Consider the following 22,258-nt stretch of genomic DNA (forward strand, 5'->3'; position numbering starts at 1 on the left):
TCAATAACGAATATTACGTGCAACTTATGCGCAATTTGCGCGAAGCAATCCGCCACAAATGCAAAATTCAAAAACCAAACTCAAAAGACCACATGCATACGAAGTTTAAGATCGTTGCTTGTGTGCGAATTTTTGGCCAAAAACTACAAACTAATGATGCCAAAGCCGTACCGTATTGACCAAATCTGGCCCCCTATGGCTTTTTCTTGTTTCCAAAACTCAAATTACCGCTTCGTGGTCAATTTATTTAGGAGAGAAATCGCCGATGAGACAAAACTCTTTCACGCAAAAAAGCTGTCAAAAATTAACTGAGCTTTAAAAATAGCCGAAATTTTCAACATAAAGGCGACAGAATGTTGACAGAATGCAAATATCGTTTGCTTAATTATAAAAGAGTCATGAAAGCAATATCTTAAGCGTTGGACCCTTCAGAGACACCAGAGGTCAGAGGTTCAACTCCAATTACGGACTTGGCCAAAATTTTCAAAGAGGAAAATTAAGAGCATTACTTTATTAAATAAATACACATCTTGCTTCATTAAAATATTCCCACTGCTATTACTTACTGATCATTACAAATTAAAGTTAGCGCAAACTGTCCACATCCCTAGCGCCTCGTGCCTCGTCTATTCGAAAAAGATTAATTATGGATGTCACGCATTCCGCAGTCCTTGCGTGTCAACGGACCAACTTTGTCTCCGAGCCGGCATTCGATAGCCATCACGCGCCAATTTGCTGCGACCGAGAACTCCGGTCTACTCCGGTCATGCCCTCCGATGCCCCGACTCTGCCAATTGCCCTCCCCCTCTCGTCTCATCGGCAACCTGACCGAGCCGAGAAAGTGGACCGTGGCGCTCCGTTGCGATCGCCATCGTCGGCGTGCCCGTGGCCCGAGCTAATGAGCAGAAATTGATACATTTTATTGCTCACGAGCTCCCGGCCTATGGCCTATTATGCGACGTGGTTTGCGCGCACTGCCTGCCCCCCCCGAAAAACCCGATCCAGACCGCCGACCGACCGGAGCCCCCCGAAGTCGGTGCGCACAGGAGGGCACAGAATGTGCCATATTTTCCTTCCCCACCCATTCCTCTTGCGACCGGCACACGGGGGCCGTCCCTCCCGACGAACCTCAATGATTCATGCACATTTTATGGCCACCTTCACCCGGCACCGGTCGTCGGCGGCGGCGTCGTCTGGCGTGGCGAAGCGGGTTTCCGCAAAAGTGTTGGCTGAAAATTGACATTTTCCCAGGCCACGGGTTCGTCGGGTCTGGAACGCAGGTAGGTGTGGCGGTGGGGGGACCCAGAATTGCGAAGAACTGGGAAAAGTCAGTCGGCACAGACAGACGACTCGGCCCGGTCGCCGGTGGTCCCCGCTTTCAGTTTCTCCCGACTCACTCCAGAGGCGCACAGAGTAAAGGGCCGCCAGGATGCAGTCTGCACGTCCCCACAAACGCACACATGTGGTTATCGTGTGACTAATTCCGCTGAACAGTTCATGTCAACCGTCGTAAAAGTTGTGTCTCCCTCCCCAGATGTGGCTCCCAGAAGTGTTGTCGTCGTCCGGCATTGTTTCTGGAGGTACGAATCTTGTAACAACATCTCATTTTCCCTCGCTTCCTTTTCCGTCCGTACCGGTTGGCGGAATTGGCCTTCCGGGGGTTGCAAAGTTTTATCACACAGCGTTTTGTAGCCAATCTTCGGCCGGCCGGCTGACCGACGCCGGGTTTATCACCTGCGCTTGATACGCTTGGATTGGCCACGCAAGAGAAACTCATCGGCGCGATCCACTCATTCTGGTGGATTTTATTGCGAAAGCGAAACCCTATTTAGTATCCCGCCCGGCCACCCGGGGAAGTCAATTACTTACTTTGTGTGCCCAATTGCCCAAAGGCCCTGTGCCTGTGTCTCAAGTCGGTTTCGATGCGAAAAAAAGTCTGTTTTGACGAAGATTATCTCGCTTTTACTGCCTATTTACCATCATTAAGCTTCTGCGGGCCCCCTCGGGGCCACTGTAACCTATTTTGCTTGCTGGACTTTACATCGTGCCCCAAGGAAGTGCTGCGATTCGCCGACTTTGTCCATCAATCGCGGCCTCAACCCAAAAACATCGACTTCACACGCCTCTGATTGCTGTAATTTGCACATTATAGGTAGCGCCCCGGGGTTACTCCAGACACTTGTCGAACTGCAGCCCGAAATTGGGCTACGGAAACGAATCCCACGGGTGAAAGCAATAGGGAACAAATGAAGGTCAAGCCCCCGGCAAAGCCCCATAAGCCTGTAGACCCCAGGGGTTAACAAGTAGTTTCGCTTGCAAACGTCAAATTGAGAGCATGCGGCTCGATGTCAAATAATCACCGGCTGTCGCCGTTGCAAACACCGTTTTCGGACTCCAACTTCCCGACGGCCTGACGGACGAGAAAGTGATAATTTCTCAAACGGCACCGTTTCGCTAGCCTCAATTGACTTTCCTCCGATCATAAACGATCTCGTAAACTAGTGGGGACGCGACTTTATGGGACCGCTGACCGACCGACCGACCGATGGTTCTCTTCTCCATTTCTCTTCTCTTCTCTTTCCCTACTACTTGCAGGCGAGTTCACCGCGGCGGATAAATATTACACAAGTAAGTGTGGCAGGCAGCCTTCCCAGGGGCGATCAAGTGCGAGCCGTCGAGGGCTGTTCAAATAGCTTTCCTACTCGTGCATCACTTTTCTTTACAACCCCTTTGGGGCACACACTCCACCGTGCCGCCGTTTGCCGGGTTTTCTTTTGACATTGATCTACTCTCACTTGCGCACACACGCCCGAGGCCCGTAGTGGCCTCAATCCACCACTTCCTTCCTGCTTCCGAACCCACCGAACCCAAACTCCCGTTTTCCTTCCTCAACAGACGGTGGACCGAAGCTACGAACGTGGGCTGCGAACGGACAGCAACAGGATCACCAGTCGACCCTATCGAGACCCCGCTCCACCGAGGTGATCACCGCGAACGGCAACGGGACGCTACCGAATGGGCGACACATTAACGGGGTGCTTACGCGTGGCCCAGGTGGACTGCACGAGGATCTGGAGTTTCCTCCGACACCGCGAACGCTATCGAAAAAGAAACAGATCGTCTGGATGCGGCCACACGTAAGTAGGGGTCGGAAGGCCAGAGTGCTGTTGATCGGTTCTTGATTGGCTCCCCACCCTCCCCCACCCCGCAGGATATGTGCGCACGGCCACAGTTTCGCATCGCACCGCCAGGAACGCCACTAACGGCACGGGAACTTCCGGAACCGGTCGGCCCCGGTGATCCCAGTTTGCTAGCGGCCCTCGGATGTCTGTCGCAGTTGCCGCGACTCCTGGAACGGGTGGTGCCACCGGAACAAACCTTCGACGCTGCCAACGGTTACTGCGGGATGTTCAAGTACGTAAACGCTCACGTTTTCCGTTGAATTTGAATCGACTTGAAACGTTTCACTTTTTGCGAAGAGAGTGTCGCCTAAAGGTATGCAATCCACGGTGCATGAAAACCACTTGCAGTTCGAATTCGAACGTTCACCGCGTTTAATGTGACGCACTATCCTATGACTAGAAACACTTAAAAGCTTAGCTAGAGGGCCACGAAGCTAATGACCATGCTCCGTGGTAGATTGGCCTTCGGTGCTTGAAATCTCCGCCTCCGGATGCATGGTGCTGATCGGATACGGTCCAGCAATGGCCATCGCCTCCTGGAGACTTTTCTCCCTCGGGAGCGGCGGATAAGTGTAGCTTGATCCCCACGCCCGCAGATCGTAGATCAGGTAGTCCATCATGTGCATATGTTTCCCCGGCACGTAGTGGAAGCTGATGGCCAAATCCGAACAGCAGTTCTTTCCGTAGTACGGCTCGTAGTACGAGTACTGGTTGTACCAGAAGTCCGGATCCTCCGTCACCGAGCTGGTCAGGTGGAAGACGGGCTCCATCGGTAGGAAGCGTTTTCTTCCGAGCTCGTCCCGTGAGTCCCCGGCCGTCACGTTAACGCTTTCCATGCACTTGCCTTCAAAATGGAATTTGAGGAAGACTTCAACTTCGAGTGCGGCGAAGAGTTGGACGCTCTCTCTCTCTCGCTTACCCATCTCCAGATCCTCCGTATCGTACTCGGCCGAACAGTGCTCCTCGTCCTCGAGGGCCATCTCGTTGAAGCGCCGGACCGCCTCACGGCTCAGCACGTAGCCGGCCCCGCCGGAGAAGTATCCCTGCCGGACGTACTCCGGGTAGCGAAACTTGCTGCCGAAGTAGATCGGCATCCGCGGCGAGTACGCGTGAAGGAAGTAGCGTAAATTTTCCACCACCACGTACGTATCGTCGTCCGCTTTGAAGAACCAATCGTACTCCTCCAAGTGGTGCCGATAGATGTACCGGAAAGCTTCACGCGTTTTGTTCCACAAACTCTGGCGACCCTCACCGACCGGCAGCCCGATGCTACCGATCGACTCATCGGCCACCGAGCTCATGATTAGTAGCTTGTTACACCGGGCACCCCAGGTGGCCTTGATGTGCGGTACCTTATCCCGATGGTTCTCGGGGGTTGTCATCACCCAGCACAGAACTCGCACGCTTTCGGATAGGTTGGGACGCCCGATCGGGAACCTCGACGCGATCTCGACGGAGCCGGGAAGTTGCAGCATCCGGGACACGATCAGTCCACAAACGATTCCGAGCAGAAAGTGACCGTATCGGGGGCTAGCGATCACGGGTCCTGAAAGAGACGATCACAGCTGTAACCCGTGGCACACTCCCTGACCCCTCGCTGGCTCACTTACTTTTGATGTTGATCAGCTTCATAATACGGTCCGTTCCGCGATCGCGACCTTTTCAATATGCAGCGTGAAAATTAGTATCCTCCCGACGGGTTGGCGAAGATTTTGCGGGTTGAAGGCCACCAAACACTCCGGTAGATTAACGCGAAACTTCTTAATCGCCACTAACTCCCGTCTGATTAATTAGCTTTCAAGACGATCCGTCGGTGACGGCCGAACCGAACTGCACGACGCGCGACACCAAACACGAATGATATAACCACGCGAGTGAGCTGCCCGAAGTCACGACTCCTTCGCCGGCGTAGAAGCGAAAGTGGAGAGGTCAAAGCAGCATCACAAGTAGGGATACCTGATCGCGGTCGTCACACACGATAAAGGCTCGCGGAACTCACGTTTGCTTTGTGTAGCCTCCGATGATAGAAGTCGTCGGCGAACCGGGCACGATTAGCAGGTGCGGGATGGAAGCATCTTCGCGCGCGATTTGACAAAGTTCACAGGGCACTTCGCGCAGGATGGACGACTCCGGACGTGCGGGCACGGAACTGGGCGACCTTGAAATTTCTCTACAACCCAACTCGTTTCCCATTAACGGTGCCGACGGTCCACGATAGGATACGATCCGCCAGTTTATTGCCCGTTCAAGACGTCAGCCACGCTTATCATTAGAACCGCCATCCGGCGCATCTTCCGCCCCGGGGGTCATTAGGCCATCGGCGCTGGGGGTCCTAATTTCGATACAATCGTCTTCAATGCCGTCGGGCCTTGGGTCGACTAATGTTTGCTGGCTGATGTGTACAAACAACACGTCGTGATGACGATCCACGCGATCGCGATGGTGTAATCGAAGCCACAGGCAGGGCAACTACTGTTTGCCATTGGTCATCGCTGGCTCTACACGAAGCATTAGTGCCATACTCGAAGCCATACTCGTTGAACTCCATCAGGGGGCTCCATTGCAAGCTTCACACCTGGTGTTTACCGTTGATCGATCGTGTGTGATGTTTTGGCTCGGGAATTATTGACATCGCATATCGATTTAATCTGGATCTGGACTCCCTGTTCTGGTGGCTCCTCAATTCGCTCAACTTCCTCAAATTCCAATTCCAGATTCCGCTTCTGGCAGTGGGGCAAGTGGATCGAGGTGCGCGTCGACGATCGGCTGCCGACGCGAGGTGATCGCCCTGCGCACATGCACTGCGCCCAACCGGACATCTTCTGGGCCGCGCTGCTCGAGAAAGCATATGCCAAGTAAGTGAGGCCACAAGTCCTCCAAGCCGAACGCCTTCTTACGGAACGATCTTCTTCTTCTGCTTCTTCTTCAACACAGATTGTACGGAGGCTACACATTTCTGAAGTACGGCACGGTCGGCCGTGCCCTGCAGGACCTGACGGGCGCGGTGGTCCAGAGCGTACCGCCCAGTGGGCCCCTCCTCGGTGGTGCCGTCCCCCGATCGACACTGCTGATCGCCATCAGTGGAGTGGTAAGTGGGATACGCACCGATCCTTCTCATCCTGGACCGCCGACTTAATTCGTGGCCCTCTGTCGGTAGGAAAAGGAAACTAAACGACGCCGATCGGGCCTCCTGACGGAACATCCGTACTGCGTGACCGGGCTGGCCCGTGTCCGGGCGAACTCGACCGACTCGATAACCCACGGAGGCTCCTCAGCCGGCGACACCAGTCTGATCCGGCTCCGAAGTCCCTGGATCGGGGGCGAATGGGGTGGCGTTTGGTGTGGGGCCTGGTCCGAACGGAGCTGGGAGTGGAACGCACTGAACGAGCGCGATCGGGAGCTGCTATCGTCGCGTTCCTCGAACGACTGCGAATTCTGGATGTCGGTGAACGAGTTTCTGACACGCTTCGTCGTCATTTGGTTGGCCCACATCGGCCCGGACGATTGGGCCCTCGAGCCTGGCCTGCACACGCGCGCCCCCTGGCGGGCCGCACTAGCCGTACGCCAGTGGCGAGCCGGGTTCAATGCCGGAGGACCCCATCGATTCGTCGAAACGACCGCCACCAATCCACAGTTTCGGATCCGCGTTCCACCAGGACACCCGTCGAAGGCGCACGTCGTGGTGGCCGTGGCTCAGAAATACGAATGCTACCGCAGCCGGAACTACGAGGATGACGAGATCGGGTTCACCATCTACGAGGTACCACCCGGGATGCAGCGCGTCACGCCGCAGTACGTGAGCGAACAGATGCCACTGGACTTTGCGCCTCTCTCGAACCTGCGCGAGATCGCCACGTTCTTTGCGCTGCCCGCCGGGGACTTCGTGGTGATGCCCCACGCGGCGCAGCACCGCGAGGGCCGCTTTCTGCTGCGCATCTTCGCCGACCAGCACACGGACGTGTGGGAGGTCAACGAGGAGAACCTGGTGATCCACAACATTGCGGCCGATTTTTGCGACGAACGGACGATCGATGCGGTAAGTGCCGAGGACAAGGATTCGGCCGGTCCAATCTCTAACGTCTAACGTCAACTTCCAGCGAATCCTGTACAAGTTGCGCTCCCGGTATCCGCACGAAATCGATTCCACGCAACTGCAGGCCATCCTGAAGGCACACGGCGGAACCAACCGGGGTTTCCGGGGTCTGGGCGGCATCAACTGTGGGCCATCCTTGGAGCTGTGCCGCGGGATGCTAGCTCTGCGAGATCCAGCTCTCGGTGGTCGGCTGTCCATCGAGCATGTCCCGGCCCTGATCGGGCTGATGCGCTTCTGGAAGGCGGCCTTCCGGCGCTGTGGACCTTCGTCCTCCGGAACGGCCACGCTGAGCCGAGGAATCTGGGCGTCGAAAGTCTCATCGTACTGCCTGCGGGGGCTCCTGTGGGCTGGCGGGGCCACCGCCAGCAACAAGGTGCTGGAGGCGCTGGTCAGCCGATTCACGCGCAACCGTCAGATCACGCTCGAGGGCTACCTGCTGTCGATGGCCCGGTTGCATCTGGCACACGGTAAGATGGCGTGGCCTATCCTGTTCCGTTCCGGCTCCTAGCTAATCGACTAATGCCTGTTTTGGAACTCACTCCCCACAGAACGCTACCATAGTCTGGATGCCAAAGCGAAAGCAAGCCCCTTATCGTTAGAGGAGGTAAGTGGCCAACGAGCCGCAGGACCGTGTTAAGGACACACCATCATCATCTCACGCCAACTCTCCATCTTCCATTGCAGATGATTTTAATGACCATCTACTCGTGAAGCCGTGAGACCGGAGGCGGCGGCGGCGGCGGCGGCGGCGCTGAGTAGCGGAGGGTCCAGTTCGGAATGGGCGACATCATCGAAGATCACCAAAGAGCAGACGGAGGGGGCCGAAAGTCGAACGGAAGCTGGCGGGCACCATATTTTGTTATGTTTCATATTATGTTTTTGCGACTACACCGACGACGGCGGAGTGAGTTCGTGTATTTTTTTTTGGTTTAGAAAAAGCAGCTACGGAGGAGACCGATGGACGACTAAGGACGACGCAGACAGTGACGGTGGACACGGACGATGCAATACTAAGTTAAATTGACTGATCATTGAATAAATGAGTATTTATGAAACAGTAGCCCCGGTTGTTTATGTCATTCCTTTTACGCTCTCAAACGCTGAAACGAAAAGTAAAAATAGCTTAATATTTTTCGATGCTTAAACATTTATTTGAAAGGTCGATTCACCAAATTCATGTATATAATACAATTTTAGTTGCAGGAGGATGGGAAATATGAAATTTTTTTCAAAAGTGATATGTAGTAAACTCAAACGGAACGATATTTGAAAAGCACATTTCATTGAAGCTCATTTCCTTCTCGGTGGCTATACTAATCAGCAGTATCGTGCAGCGTACATCGTGCAAGAGAAGCCAATGCACTCACAACGAGTAACTGTTTGGTGCTGATTTTGGCTGATTGGTTCTCCGTGGACTTGGACGGCATTTGGTTTCAACAGGACGGTGCTACGTGCCATACAGCATTAGCCACAATCGATATTTATGTTATGCGAACAAACCAGCAACTATTGACAAACTCAAGAACCAAATTCGAGTTGCTATTGCCGAAATAGGACCAGATACAATCGAAAATGTACTCAAAAATAGGTCGACCAGATGAGCTACTGCCAAGCCAGTCATGATGGATATTTTACAGAAATTGTATTTCATAAAAAATTGAGAAATTGTCCTTTCAAATAAATGTCCAAGCTTCGAAAAATGTTCAGCCGTTTTTGTTTTATAACCAAATGATAAACGGCACTTTGGATGGCACACCCTGTGTTTATTTTGTTACTAGCAGACCCGGTGAACTTGGTTCCGCTCCAGAGGCAATAAGTAAACAGATTTTAGATTTTATCGAGTTCATTTTTTTATTTATTAGCATTAACATAAATTTTAAAAACATCTGCCATTTAAACGATTCTTTCTTTAGGCCTTCTTTTTTCTTCAGTTAAGCCCCTTGTGATCTGAGATTTCCGAGATTCTGAGATTTCCGAGATTCTGAGATTCTGAAATTCTCAGATTTTTAGTGCGGCTTTCTTTTATATATATAGATGTTGATACACTCTTTGTATGAAAATCACCATCGTGCAATGATTGAATTTTTAGTTTTGGAAGGTTTAAAAGCGAAGGAAATTTATGAACTAATGTTGAAAACATATAAGGACTCTTCGCCTTCAATTAGTACAGGTAAAAGATGGGTTGATGGGCCATGAAGCCATGGCCACGTCAAAGACGTCCAAAACCAGCAGCAACACCTGAAATCGTAGGAAAAATACAGGATATCGTATTGGAGAATCGCGGAATGACTGAAAGAGCTTTAGAAGATGTCCTAAGCATCACATCTGGGCAGTTTAAGCAACAATTTTGACTGAAGTATTGGGTTTCAGGAAGCTATGTGCACAATGTGTGCCGCAACCATTGTGGTTGCAATTGCAAATGCAATTTCTCGGCAACACTTAGAGCGTTTTCGAAAGGATAAACTGGATTTTGTGCGCCATCTCAGCACTGTGGATGAGACTTGGGTCTATCAGCGTGATCCTGAATCGGAACAGGAGGCTCAAAAGAGTGATGTGAATTCCTGGTTCTTTGGCTTCGAAACTAGTTCGTGTTCTTTTAGTACTTTTTAGTCGTATTTTGACGATGGCAAAAATCCATGAATCGAAAGCTCGAATTTTTGGAGCATCCACCGTTCTCACCAGATTTGACCGCTAGTGACTTCTATCGGTTTCCAGACCAAAAGGAATCCATGCGTGGAAAGCAACCCTTCCAGATTCCCGCTTCAGGGATGGAATTTATAAATTTGAATTGCGTCCAGAACAAGTGTATCTAGGGAGACCGAACTGAATAGTAAAGTGTATTGCGCCAACCATAAAATTGTGTGTTTTTCTTATCGAACCGTCAAACTTATTGAACTCACATCAAGGGGTTCGCTCGCTCAATGAACCCGCCACGAATTAAAAGTGGAAACCTAGTTCCATAAAGAAAATTTGCCAATCGAACACCGACACACAACGCTATATCAATCATCCTCGCCACAGACCGGGCGTGAGAAACGCAGCTCCAATTAAGCATAAATTAAGCGCCCATAAGTCTCGGCCAACGGCCAGCAAAACCGAAGTGCTGCCGCGTGTCATGGAAATGGAAGTGAAGCTCACAGACAGTTTCACTCCACACCCGGCCACCGACCACCGCGACGTGTGACGTGTCAGGTGCTTCATATGCACCCAGTTCCCGCCGTGAAATCCGGTCCGGCGCAAGTTGCGCTCACGATCACATCACGCAAGCTGCATCTGCAAGTTGTGTGCAATGCAATGGCGCTGCACTTTCGCTGGACAAACTTGCACCGCCCCAGTGCACCGAGACCGAGAGAGAGAGAGAGCGAGAGAGAGAGAGAGAGAGAGAGAGAGAGAGGGAAAGAATGCATCGTGCAGAGTGCGCGAAGAATGGCCGTGTTGCAGTTGCAGATCAATCTCCGCCGGTGCTGGGCGTACTCGGTTGTTGCGCGTTGTTGTTGTTGCGGCAATCGGGTGGGCAGATAATCAGCTCATGTCAGCGTGCGTCCGAGGACATGATTGCTGGTGTCACACCCTCGTATAGGCGCAACTGCCTTTTAGTCTGCGTGTTACCCAAGCGCGGAGAGAACGTGCGAGTCGCGAGTCCTTGCGAGTCACTCGTCGGCAGAGTGCCAATGGTCTAGTGTCTAGTGTCTAGGTCTAGTGTGTTCCAAAATGAAGTCCTTCCGGAGTTTGGTTTTGGCCGTGTGCCTTATCCTGTTCGTGTCTTGCCAAGTGTCCAGTTTTGGTCTGCAGCGGAATCAAGAGGATACCAACTTGACGGTCGGGAACTTTATCGACTTTACGCGCTGGCTCGGTATCGACTACGGTCATCCGAAGCTCCGCAAGCGCTACGACTATGTGATCGTAGGAGCGGGTCCTGCCGGCTGCGTGCTGGCCGCCCGCCTAACGGAAGATCCACACCGGACGGTACTCCTGCTCGAGGCGGGCCGCCCCGAAATGCCACTCGCGTCCGATGTCCCCCTATCGGCACCGAACCTCCAGTCGACGGACTACAACTTTGCGTACGAAACCGAAACCCAGGAACGGGCCTGCCTCGGGCTGTGGGATCGCAAGTGTAGCTGGCCGCACGGGCGTGGTGTCGGCGGTTCGTCCATCATCAACTACATGATCTACACCCGGGGCAATCGGCGCGATTACGATGCGTGGAGCGCGGCCGGCAATCCGGGCTGGAGCTGGGCCGAGATCCTACCGTACCATATCCGCTCGGAGCGGGCCAACATTCGCGACTTCGACCGCAACGGATTCCACGGTCGGGGCGGGCCACTGTCCGTCGAGGACTGTCCTTTCAGGTACGCAAGCGCAAAAACCGGATCGTTTGGTAATCGGGCCTCCAAACCGGCCCCCCGATGGTTGGCCCGGTTCTGCGTCAGCGACGCCCGAGGGGGGCCAGCGGCCGAGTGTGACATGGTTCTGTCCGTGGTTTGGTGGGATCGTAAGTGCGTTAGTTTATGGGCGGCGGTCAATAAACATTAAACGCAACGTCGCCGATCAGCGTAACGATCCTGTGGCATCGGGCGGACCGTCAGGGAAGTTCCAGGGACCTAAGAATGACCCACTGCCTCGTATGGAAATGGGCATCGATTGATGTGTTAATTGAGCCTTTCCGTTGCGGAGCAATGGAGCAATATGTCCAGATATCCGCCGCCGTCTTTTGGCCTAGCTTTGGGGCCTCATTTAATTGATCTGAATGTTGTTTTTGGTGAAGGTATGGCAATGAGTTACATAAATTAAAACCGATTGCCGAAAGCCCAGATCTGGGCTTTGCCATCGATCCAGCTACCCGCTTTTAACATCGCCCGGTGGCGAGATATGCCCACTTATGGGTATCCTCATGTTACTTTCACGTTGACCGTTTTTTCGTCCTTCACTGTCGAGCTGCCTGACAAATCGGTCCAACCAAGAGCCCTCTTTTTGCTTCCCGGTTCCTCTTTATTTTATTTTTAGACCTCGCCCTGGTCTGGCGCCCCGGACAGGTTGTGGTCCACTTTTGGGTAAAACAAAGGAACTACACCTGTCTGCCCGCGGGCACGGTCTGGTGGGATTTATTTCACCATAAATTTGAGTAATGACTTCTCGCACACGTACTCGCCATGCAGTGAAGTCATTTTCGATCGCGCGGCACATTCCAGCCCTCGGGTGAAATTATTTAATCACAATGGCGCTCTGATGTTCTCCTGTTACATTCCCTGCCCAATCCGCGTCAGGTCAAAGATAGCGACGACGTTCGTCGCGAGCGCCCAGCAGGCTGGCTACCGGTACCTGGACTACAACGCCGGCGACCAGATCGGAGTGTCGTTCCTGCAGGCCAACACCCAGCAGGGTCGACGCGTCACCAGCGGTACCGCCTATCTCGTTCCCGCCCGGAAGCGCCCCAATCTACACATCGTAACCCGGGCCTGGGTGACGAAGGTTTTGATCAACAAAGGTACCGGCACGTCCCCGTCCCCGTCTCAGTGGCTCCTTCACCTTGTTTTTCTTCCTGTCCCCGCCAGCTACCCGGGAGGCCACCGGAGTGACGTTCCTGCGCGATGGAGCCACACGGACGGTGAAAGCCCGCCGGGAGGTGATCCTGTCGGCGGGTGCCTTCGAGTCCGCCAAGCTGCTGATGCTGTCCGGAGTCGGTCCAGCGGACCACCTGCAATCGCACGGGATCACGGTCGTGCAAGACCTGCCGGTCGGGGAGATCCTGTACGAGCATCCGGGCGTATTCGGCCCCGTCTTTCTCGTGCGCCGCCCCATCGATAACTACGTCCGGCTAGAGGACAACCTGAACCTGGGCACGTTCCTGCAGTACGTCAAGGGGCGCGGTGTCTTCACGACCAACTCGGTCGAAAGCCTGATGTACGTGAAGTCCCCGGTGGCCGAGAGTCCCGACCCGGGCCTTCCGGACGTGGAGGTGATGCAGGCGTTCTCGTCGATCGATTTCGACACCGGCAGCGGGACACCGCGCGCCTTTCGGCTAACGAACGCCACATTCGAGGGGTACTTCCGGCCCATCATGAACGTCCGGTCGTTCCAGTATCTGCCGATGCTGCTAAAACCGCGAACACGCGGCAAACTGCGCCTCAAGTCCACCAATCCGTTCCACCATCCGGTGTTCCGGTATCAGTACTTCGAGGACGACCGTGACCTGGAGGCGCTGGTGTACGGCATGCAGGAGGCAATCCGTGTGACCGAGCAGGCCCCGTTCCGACGGCTCGGTGTCGAGCTTTACCGCCGCCCGGTGCCCGGCTGCGAGGAGTTCCCGTTCGGGACGCACCAGTACTGGCGGTGCCACGTGCAGACGCTGACCGCAACCTTCCACCATCAGGTGGCCACCTGCAAGATGGGACCGGCGGGCGACCCCGAGGCCGTCGTTGACCACGAACTGCGCGTGTACGGGGTGGCCAGGTTGCGTGTCGTCGACATCGGGGTCGTCCCGTTCCCGCCGACCGCTCACACGGCCGCCGTCAGCTTCGTGATCGGCGAGAAGGCGGCCGATCTGATACGGGAAGCCGAACGACGGGGTGACCACGGTGCCCGAAACAAACCGGCAGACGCGAACCGGTACGCGAACGGAACATTCCTGTGGTCCGCGCCCGAATGGCCATTTTAATAAATTTATTTACCATTTTATTTCGAGCGAGTTGATTATTTTACTTTACAATCCCAGGGAAAGGTCACGAAGATGGTCCCGAAGATTTCGGGACCGGCCCATCGAACAGGCAACGTGTCGACGTGTTTCTCGAACAATCGCAGGCACAGGCATTTATTAAATAATTCCGCCACCAGACCCGTCGGTGTTGTTTCGGGTTTCGGGACCATAACGACGCGGCTTACACGGTGTGAGCGGTGGTGGTGTCGTGTGGTCCGACCGCCCGTGGGCTGGATAACGTTTCGTAATACCAAAAAATTATGTTACGATCCGCGAGCCACGCGTGTATATGTGTTCGATGCTGACCGAGCGGGGGGCTGGCGTGGCGCCAATGGACCGCAACATAAGCGCGGTGGCCGCGCTACTCTACATTATGCTGCGCAGGTCAGTAATGGCAACTGGACGCGACATTCCGTGTGGCGTGGCGGGGCAGTGGCCCCGCCACTGGGGGTGGTGAGTGTTACTCAAATTAGACTAAGCGACCGCACGGCCAATCGATCCACCCATGAGCAGGCGCGCTTGGAAGCATTACGGGGCCATAAACTGTTTAACGACCCGTAGTCTATTATTTTAAATGATTTTTTTCCTTCATGCGTTAATTTTACACAATTTTTAATGCGATTGTTACGTTATCAAACTTCACCCTTCGGTAAGAAAGAATAATCCGAATCGGAAGCAGCAACCGAGCGCTGTTTAATATTCCGCTAAAGATATCGATCCGCGACTAATTAGCAGCGGACCAGCGGCGTCAGCATCGGCACGGAAGGGACCCGATTCCAATACGCTTTGCACGAACCGCGAACCGTAATGGATTGGCGGCGACGAAAAGGGGACAAAACAAAGCGCGCAAAAAAGGCTCATCGCGGAGCACGTGCGTGAGGCGCGCATCGATGCTTCGACGGCGCGAACATTCCCGCTTGACGCAGACGCACACACACGCGCACGCGACGACGTGAAAAAAAGTAGTGGCAAGGTGATGCCAAACCGAATCTCGTAACGGCCGGCCGATTAGGCAGACCCGGGTTGAGCCAGCGCAGCGAGTCAGATCGTTGTAGACCCTCGGACGGTGTGGTTCGGACCGAGTTCGGCCGTGGTGAGTTTCACAGGGCCACAGTGGCCACCCAGTGGCTTAGTATGTTAACGGTGCCAAGTGCAAGTGAGCCTTAGAAAGTGAAGAAACCCCGGGGCCCGGAACGCTAAGACCATGTTACGATTGGCGGCGCTACTTTTCCTCGCCGTCCTCGGGAGGCTGTCACGCCCGTGCGGGGCATTCATTAGTCTCGGAAACGTCACCAGTTTGTTTTACGACGCCCGGGAGGTAAACTACGGGCATCCGGAGTTGCGCCACTCGTACGATTACGTCATCGTCGGTGCTGGGCCGGCTGGATGCGTTCTGGCCAACCGCCTGTCGGAGGACCCGCACGCGACGGTGCTACTGCTGGAGATTGGCCGCGGAGAGATACCGCTGATCACCGATTCGCCGCTGGTCGGTCCGATCCTGGCGTCGACGGATTACAACTTTGGGTACGAGACCGAGAAGCAGCGGTACGGGTGCCTAGGGCTTCGGGGTGGCCGCTGCAGTTGGGCCCACGGGCGGGGCGTCGGTGGCTCGACGATCATCAACAACGTGATCTTTACGCGCGGCAATCGGCGCGACTACGATAGCTGGGCGAAAGCGGGCAACGAAGGCTGGGCCTGGGCGGATGTGTTGCCGCTGTTCAAGCGCATCGAGCGGTCAAGCATTCGAGACTTTGGTGACAATGGCCTGCACGGCCATGACGGCCGACTCTCGGTCGAGGACTGTCCGTTCAGGTGAGTTGGATCCACGCTATGCCCACGATGACCGGGGTTGAACACTTGCCTTGCCTTCACTTTCCCCACCGAGCAGAACAGATCTGGCTCGGGCGTTCGTGAAGAGCGCCCAGTCGGCCGGCTATCGCTATTTGGACTACAACTCCGGTGACAATTTGGGGGTCTCGTTCCTGCAAGCCCACTCCTTGCACGGCCGCCGGGCGACGGGAGGCACTAGCTACCTGCGGGACATTGTCGATCGACCGAATCTTCATATCCTGACGCGGGCCTGGGTCACCAAGGTTCTCATCGATCCCGGTAAACGGCGGATCGGGTCTCGTCCTTTTCCTTTCCGCTTCAGGACGCTCACGCTCCCTTCCTGCTTGCAGACACGAAAACGGCCACCGGTGTGCGGCTGGTGCACGAGCGCCAGCACTACGAGGTCGAAGCCTCCCGGGAGATCATCCTTTCGGCGGGAGCGTTCGAAAGTCCCAAACTGTTGATGCTTTCCGGCGTCGGTCCAGCGAAGCACCTGAAGCGTCACGGCATCCGTCTGGTGGCCGATTTACCCGTCGGTCGGAAGGTGTACGAGCACGGCGGTGTGTACGGACCAACGTTCGTCGTCCACAAGCCGACGGATGATTACGTAAGCTTCGAGCAGCTGGCCAACCTGGGGGAGGTTATTCGGTTCCGCAACGGAAGTGGTCCACTGACTACGAATTCGGTGGAAAGTTTGCTCTACGTACACTCACCGTTTGCCGAGAATCCTGACCCGGAGTACCCGGACGTGGAGGTGATGCAGGCGTTCACGTCGTTCAGCTTTGACACGTCGCCCGGCACACGGAACGCCTACTATCTGACCGACCGGATGTACGACGAGTACTTCCGGCCGCTGGCGAAGACGCGCAACTTCATGTTCCTCCCGATGCTACTCAAACCGCGGGCCGTCGGGCGGGTTGAGCTGAAGTCGACGAATCCATTCCACCATCCGGTCTTTCGCTACCAGTACTTTGAGGACGACCGGGACGTGGATGCGCTGGTATACGCCATCAAGGAAGTGATACGCATTAGCACCGAGGCGCCACTGAGAAAGCTGGGGGTCGAGCTGTACAAACGTAAGGTGCCCGGCTGTCAGTATATGGCGTTCAATACGATCGACTACTGGCGGTGCCACGTGCGGCATCTCACGGCAACCTTCCAGCATCAGGTAGCACGGACAGCTGACTAGGAAGGATGCGAACGAGTAGTAGTAACGAGGTTGATTCTCCCTGCAGGTGGCTACGTGCAAAATGGGCCCACCGGAAGATCCGGAAGCCGTCGTCGATAGCCGGCTGCGGGTGTACGGAATCGCTCGGCTGCGTGTGGCTGACGTCGGTATCATTCCCGAGGCTCCCACCGGCCATACGGCGGCCCACAGTTTCCTGATCGGCGAGAAGGCTGCCGACTTGATCAGAGAAGACCACCAGCAGCAGCAGCAGCACACCCTAAAGTAACTCCGGGGACGAGGCACAGCGGTGTCACACATGTAGCCCGTGGAGCAGGTTGACAGCGAAGCATTCTTCGTTTAGCGGACCGTGGCAAACAGACCACGTTTCCGAATGGCATTGAAACGCTGGGAGAAAACCGGTGGAGCCACATCAAAAGCGTTACCAAAGACACCGAAATTAGTTTCGGGCCGGGCCTCGCCCCGTTCCGCGAGTTTCTTTCCCATTTCACTCCGTAGATCGCGCTACGGCGCTGATGAATAGGCTTAATTATCCGCATTACATCACGCGTAGACGGAGTCGCAGACGGATGACGTTGAGACGGTTCGCCAAGATCAGCACCGTTTTGACGGAGCGATTGAATCGAGTACAGCTTTGTTAATGGATCTGTTTCGGTGAAACCCGGTGGCTTCATTCTGTTTCGTCAACAGTGCAGGCGTAAATTGTTTTTTCAATGTCTGCAACTTGCGAAACGAGTCAAAAGTTCACGATCGAGACGACCGCCAGACTGGGTCTGAGTTGTTGGGCTGGCTCACTGAGTAAACATGGGCTGGCTAAGGATGGCCTTTAGGGTCCGTCATGTTTTCGATTTGGTTACCACAACAAGTGCGTTAGTGTAAACGGATGGCGCGCAAGGTGTGTATATAAGTGGCCCAGATAGCACCGAGCTACGGCTCTTAGTTCCTAGTAAGCCGTGCGCCAGTAACACCACAATGAGTGTAGGTAGTTTAGGGGTACTAGTGGCCCTTCTGGTCCGACCGTGGACCGTGCGTGCCGGTGTCCCACCGGCCATCGCTTTAGATAATCATTTCACGTACATAGTGCTCGGTGGCGATCATGTGGCCGAAAGTGTCGGGCGATACCTCTCCGCAAAGGATTCCAATAAAACGGTGCTAGTGTTGAAGGGAAACCGATGTAACGATGTCCTGGAACCGTCCGAACCTTCGAGACAGTGGCTAGAGGTGTCGTATCTGTTCGCGGAAAGTGCCCACTATCTGGGGTACGAGTTTATCGATCCGTTTCTGCACGGCTCGAAACCGGGCATTGCGTTCACGAACCAGTCGGAGGGATTCCTTTTTCCCCGGCAGCAGCTGTACGCCGTCGATCCGAATCTGAAGATGCTGACCGATGCGCGACCGCAGAGAATTATCTACAACAAAGGTAAGCGTCGAAGGATTAGTCACACAGGTGATACGCGTGAAGTGAACCCTGTTCCCTGTTTCCGCAGCTTCCGCGACGATTTTAGGGGTGGAAGTGAGCATCAACTTCGAGACGCATTACATTTTTGCCCGCGAGGAACTGATAATCGCTGGAAGGTGCACCGAAGACTATCAACTGCTATCGAGTGCTCAAGTCATGTCGAAGGGCGCACTGCAGAAGATGCTCCATGCGGTTCCCTTACAGATTGCGCTGAAAAGTCCGATCGTTGCCCCAGCCTTCGCACTCAATGCACCCGATCCACAAGATTACCCGCCACCATCCAAGCAACCCTATTACCTCCTGGCGACGGAGCTGTTCATTGAAACGCTTTCGAAGGACAGCACCGATCGTAAGCGCGCTGCGGAAGGCATCCAGCCGAACGCCAAGGTGAACATTGTACTGAAAGAACAGCCGCCGAATCGGTGGATCGGGTTCAATCCGTCCGTCATCTACCCAGAAGGCGCCAGCGAGTTGTCCGATCCCGCCACCCTGCTGGCGGTCCTGATGGACACTGTCGAGCTGTGTCTGAAGCTTGGGACGAGTGAAACGTTCCAAAAACTAGGCCTAACGATGCAGAAGCTCCCACAGCACCCTGAGTGTCCAGCGGATCCACCAAACAGCTTACTATGTTTTGTAAACCGTACGCTGACCACGCCGGCGTACGGTAGCGACGAGGTAATGAACTTGGACTTGGGGCGGAAGGTCCCACGTACCGTGCTGACCTTTGTTTCGGCGCCAACCTCAAACTGTTTCCCCTTCGTTCGTACCTCACAAAACAGGAAACCTCAGTCACCGTTCCGATGGGAAGTCTTACAGAAGATTTCCGGTTGAAGGGGGCCCGTAAGCTCCGTCTGCTGCCGTTCGGTTTATCGTCGCCCTTCCTGGATCGCTGGTGGAAGCGGGTGTTTTCTTATAGGAGCCGGGCGCGGGAGTACACAACTCGAACCGGAGTCATTGCAGGCCAGGAAACGCCAGGTCTCAGCAAACCACCGATGGAGACGCTGTTGGAAAAACTGAAAGAACGTTTAAAGTACGTTAGCAATATGGCGCGCTATCAATAGATTTCGATACGTCAGTTGATTGGTCCGATACCACAATTTGAGCTACATCGGAAAAGGGCCGCCACACTTAAATACGTTTCAGTATAATTCGCCATTTACTTGGAATAGCTTGATTAAGGAGATGACTCGTGTTTAGCTCATAAAACGGTAGCGAAATAAATTTATTTATCTAAAACGTAGTAACTGCAATTCGGAATACTGTTCATTGGCTGACGACTGATTAGAGCAATTTAAGTGTAAACCTTAATTCGTACTTTTCCATCCCACGGTAACTTCTCGACCCACCCATCACCTGAAAGACGCGCGTGCTTTAAAAAGAAAACGCTCGTTGCTTGTGTGTTGGTGCGAAACGTCAGAATTGTTTGTTTACATTTCGTCGCCTTGTTCGTCCGCTGGCCGGGGACGGGTTGGCTGAAAACATCTAAAGCCGCGTTACTGATAAGGCGTAAGACGAGCTGCTGCGGGGAGGTATGTAGCGACAGTTTCGAGATGTGCGTATGTGTCGCGGCACCAGACGCGGCCGCCCTTCAGCTTCAACACACAAATTACTAGATGAGCTGACGCGTCTGCCAACGGATCAGTTGCGTGGCAGTTCGGCGTCGGCGAGTACCTCCGGAAGAGTCATCAGGAATGGCGCTGAATATTCTCGTGACCGGCGGAGCGGGATTCGTCGGATCGCACACGGTGCTTGAGCTGCTGAACGCGGGTCACTCTGTTTACTGTGTGGACAACCTGTGCAACGCGTACGCCAGCAGTGGCTCAAAGTTGCCGGAATCGCTGAAACGGGTACAGGAACTTACCGGGTCGGCCATCACTTTCTACGACGTGGACATTCGGAATCGCACCGAACTGCAAGCGGTCTTCCGGAAGGTTCGTTCGCACGCTGAAGTAGCACTTCTCTTTATCACGGATCGCGTATCACAATGGACTGATTTATTTACTATTCACTCTCGCCGAACAGCACAAAATTGATTGCGTGGTCCATTTCGCAGCGCTGAAAGCGGTCGGTGAGTCATGTCGGATTCCACTGCAATACTACCAAAACAATATCACCGGCACGAGCGTGCTACTCGAAGTGATGGCAGAGGTAACGAGTGGGAAGCGTTCCTAGTGTTTCGATCCCATCCTTAAATGCGCCAATTTCGTCCCAACAGGCTGGCGTGTTCAAGATCGTCTACAGCTCGAGCGCCACGGTGTACGGAGAGCCACGAAAGTTGCCGCTCACCGAGACCCATCCGACGGGGAACTGCACCAATCCGTACGGCAAGAGCAAGTACTTTACGGAGGAAATCCTCAAGGATCTGTGCGACTCGGATGGTCGCTGGTCGGTGGTGTCGCTGCGTTACTTCAACCCCGTGGGAGCGCACAAGTCGGGCCGTATCGGTGAGGATCCGAACGGTGAGCCAAACAATCTGATGCCATACATTTCGCAAGTGGCCATCGGTCGTCGGGAGTGTTTGAAGGTGTTCGGCAGCGATTACGATACTCCGGACGGTACCGGTGTGCGTGATTACATTCACATTGTCGATCTGGCCGAAGGTCACGTGCACGCAATCGGCAAGCTGGCGGGTGGTTCCATCAGTGGCTTCCGGGTTTACAATCTTGGTACGGGTCGCGGTTACTCGGTGCTGGAAGTGGTCAGCGCCTTTTCGAAGGCTTCCGGCAGGGACGTCAAGTACGAGCTGGTCGATAGGTAGTGCCAAACCATTCCCAACCGTTCGAACGCAAAAGGCTCATTCTAAACGATTTGTTTCTTTCCCCCTAGACGTCCTGGGGATGTTGCGTCGAGCTATGCGGACGCTTCACTAGCCGCCAAAGAGCTCGGATGGACCGCACGGCGGGGACTGGACGAGATGTGTGAGGACACTTGGAATTGGCAGAAAAACAATCCAAACGGGTTTGCTGGATGAGAACCATAGTTTGCCATAGTTTTGCAAATGACCAAAGCTTTTCGTTGCACTCGCAACGACACGATTCGCAAATGATTCCTGTAGAACGCGGTACGCTTTTAAGTTGCATTTTATTCAAATTACCCGCTTCTTGTCGTGCTAGTTATTAAATTGAGTTTTACCACCGTGTAAAACTAGAGCAATATATTCCCATTCGCGCGCTGCGTGGGTTAGCTTACATAAATAAAATTCTACTTTAATCTAGCATTTGCCAATCTTTTGCAGCTTTTTTTACATGCAAGCCCATCACAAAAATGTTCCATTTTTGGACAAATTTCTTCTAAAATAAAATTCAGTGTTACCGCTACGGTCCACCAGAGGGAGAAAATCAAGAAAATTGCGACCGTAGTCCGCGCATTCAAGCTAGCACCCCTCGTACATGACACTGTGTGCGAGTGTGTGTGCGCCCATTTTTGAAGCATCGAATCGAGAGGCAAAAAAGCAATACACACAAAAAAATCGCGGCCGACATTTTGAAGGCACAAGGTTGAAGAACGGAGATTTTATTTTCGTTTTTGCGAGTTCAACCGGAAAGGAAAGACGGCGCGAAACGGTGCCGATCGACGATCGCGGGTTCCTGTGCAGGGTGCGAGTGAATGCGAGTTGTTCAATTCACCTAATCGTGTCCAAAACGGGTGCCACTAAATCACATCACCAAAGCAAGCGACGAAGCGGAGTCAGAAAACCGATGGTAAAGCTTGGTAAACGTTCCGACAACAGGACGTCCAAGGGAAACGTCCACGTCCAAACTCCAACGAAAGGGGAAAACAGGACCTGCGTTTTCTTTCTGCGACCTTCCGCTCA

General features: G+C 54.0%; 6 protein-coding genes across 6 annotated transcripts in view; 5 read left to right on the forward strand and 1 right to left on the reverse strand.

Moving 5' to 3' along the window:
• Nucleotides 1-7,986, forward strand: part of LOC131213507 (calpain-11-like) — a 30,509-nt gene extending 22,523 nt beyond the window's left edge. Inside the window, exons 2-10 of the mRNA XM_058207561.1 lie at nucleotides 2,596-2,628; nucleotides 2,896-3,137; nucleotides 3,212-3,414; nucleotides 5,897-6,037; nucleotides 6,117-6,270; nucleotides 6,340-7,218; nucleotides 7,280-7,742; nucleotides 7,824-7,879; nucleotides 7,960-7,986. Coding sequence (XP_058063544.1) covers nucleotides 2,596-2,628; nucleotides 2,896-3,137; nucleotides 3,212-3,414; nucleotides 5,897-6,037; nucleotides 6,117-6,270; nucleotides 6,340-7,218; nucleotides 7,280-7,742; nucleotides 7,824-7,879; nucleotides 7,960-7,986 — 2,198 coding nt within the window. The remainder of the gene's footprint in view (nucleotides 1-2,595; nucleotides 2,629-2,895; nucleotides 3,138-3,211; nucleotides 3,415-5,896; nucleotides 6,038-6,116; nucleotides 6,271-6,339; nucleotides 7,219-7,279; nucleotides 7,743-7,823; nucleotides 7,880-7,959) is intronic.
• On the reverse strand, nucleotides 3,617-4,814 carry LOC131206382 (glycoprotein-N-acetylgalactosamine 3-beta-galactosyltransferase 1-like). The gene is made up of 3 exons (XM_058198917.1): nucleotides 4,793-4,814; nucleotides 4,102-4,728; nucleotides 3,617-4,026 (listed from the first exon to the last, which is right to left on the reverse strand). The coding sequence occupies exons 1-3, from the start codon at nucleotides 4,812-4,814 to the stop codon at nucleotides 3,617-3,619; spliced, it is 1,059 nt and encodes a 352-aa protein (XP_058054900.1).
• A 3,000-nt stretch (nucleotides 7,987-10,986) lies between the features above and the next one.
• LOC131215042 (glucose dehydrogenase [FAD, quinone]-like) lies at nucleotides 10,987-13,930 on the forward strand. The gene is made up of 3 exons (XM_058209420.1): nucleotides 10,987-11,624; nucleotides 12,540-12,760; nucleotides 12,828-13,930. The coding sequence occupies exons 1-3, from the start codon at nucleotides 10,987-10,989 to the stop codon at nucleotides 13,928-13,930; spliced, it is 1,962 nt and encodes a 653-aa protein (XP_058065403.1).
• Nucleotides 13,931-15,173: 1,243 nt separating this feature from the next.
• LOC131216722 (glucose dehydrogenase [FAD, quinone]-like) lies at nucleotides 15,174-17,595 on the forward strand. Its single transcript, XM_058211280.1, has 4 exons — nucleotides 15,174-15,781; nucleotides 15,858-16,078; nucleotides 16,150-16,967; nucleotides 17,035-17,595. Exons 1-4 carry the CDS (start codon nucleotides 15,174-15,176, stop codon nucleotides 17,251-17,253), a joined length of 1,866 nt encoding a protein of 621 aa, XP_058067263.1. The 3' UTR covers nucleotides 17,254-17,595.
• Nucleotides 17,596-17,697: 102 nt separating this feature from the next.
• On the forward strand, nucleotides 17,698-19,505 carry LOC131215043 (uncharacterized). The gene is made up of 3 exons (XM_058209421.1): nucleotides 17,698-18,405; nucleotides 18,473-19,119; nucleotides 19,224-19,505. The coding sequence occupies exons 1-3, from the start codon at nucleotides 17,958-17,960 to the stop codon at nucleotides 19,503-19,505; spliced, it is 1,377 nt and encodes a 458-aa protein (XP_058065404.1). The 5' UTR covers nucleotides 17,698-17,957.
• A 448-nt stretch (nucleotides 19,506-19,953) lies between these two features.
• Nucleotides 19,954-21,650, forward strand: LOC131214430 (UDP-glucose 4-epimerase). The gene is made up of 4 exons (XM_058208808.1): nucleotides 19,954-20,375; nucleotides 20,467-20,592; nucleotides 20,660-21,198; nucleotides 21,271-21,650. The coding sequence occupies exons 1-4, from the start codon at nucleotides 20,136-20,138 to the stop codon at nucleotides 21,413-21,415; spliced, it is 1,050 nt and encodes a 349-aa protein (XP_058064791.1). The 5' UTR covers nucleotides 19,954-20,135; the 3' UTR covers nucleotides 21,416-21,650.
• The last annotated feature ends 608 nt before the right edge of the window (nucleotides 21,651-22,258 follow it).

This window comes from Anopheles bellator, chromosome 1, assembly GCF_943735745.2.
Source record: "Anopheles bellator chromosome 1, idAnoBellAS_SP24_06.2, whole genome shotgun sequence".
Classification (NCBI taxonomy): domain Eukaryota; kingdom Metazoa; phylum Arthropoda; class Insecta; order Diptera; family Culicidae; genus Anopheles; species Anopheles bellator.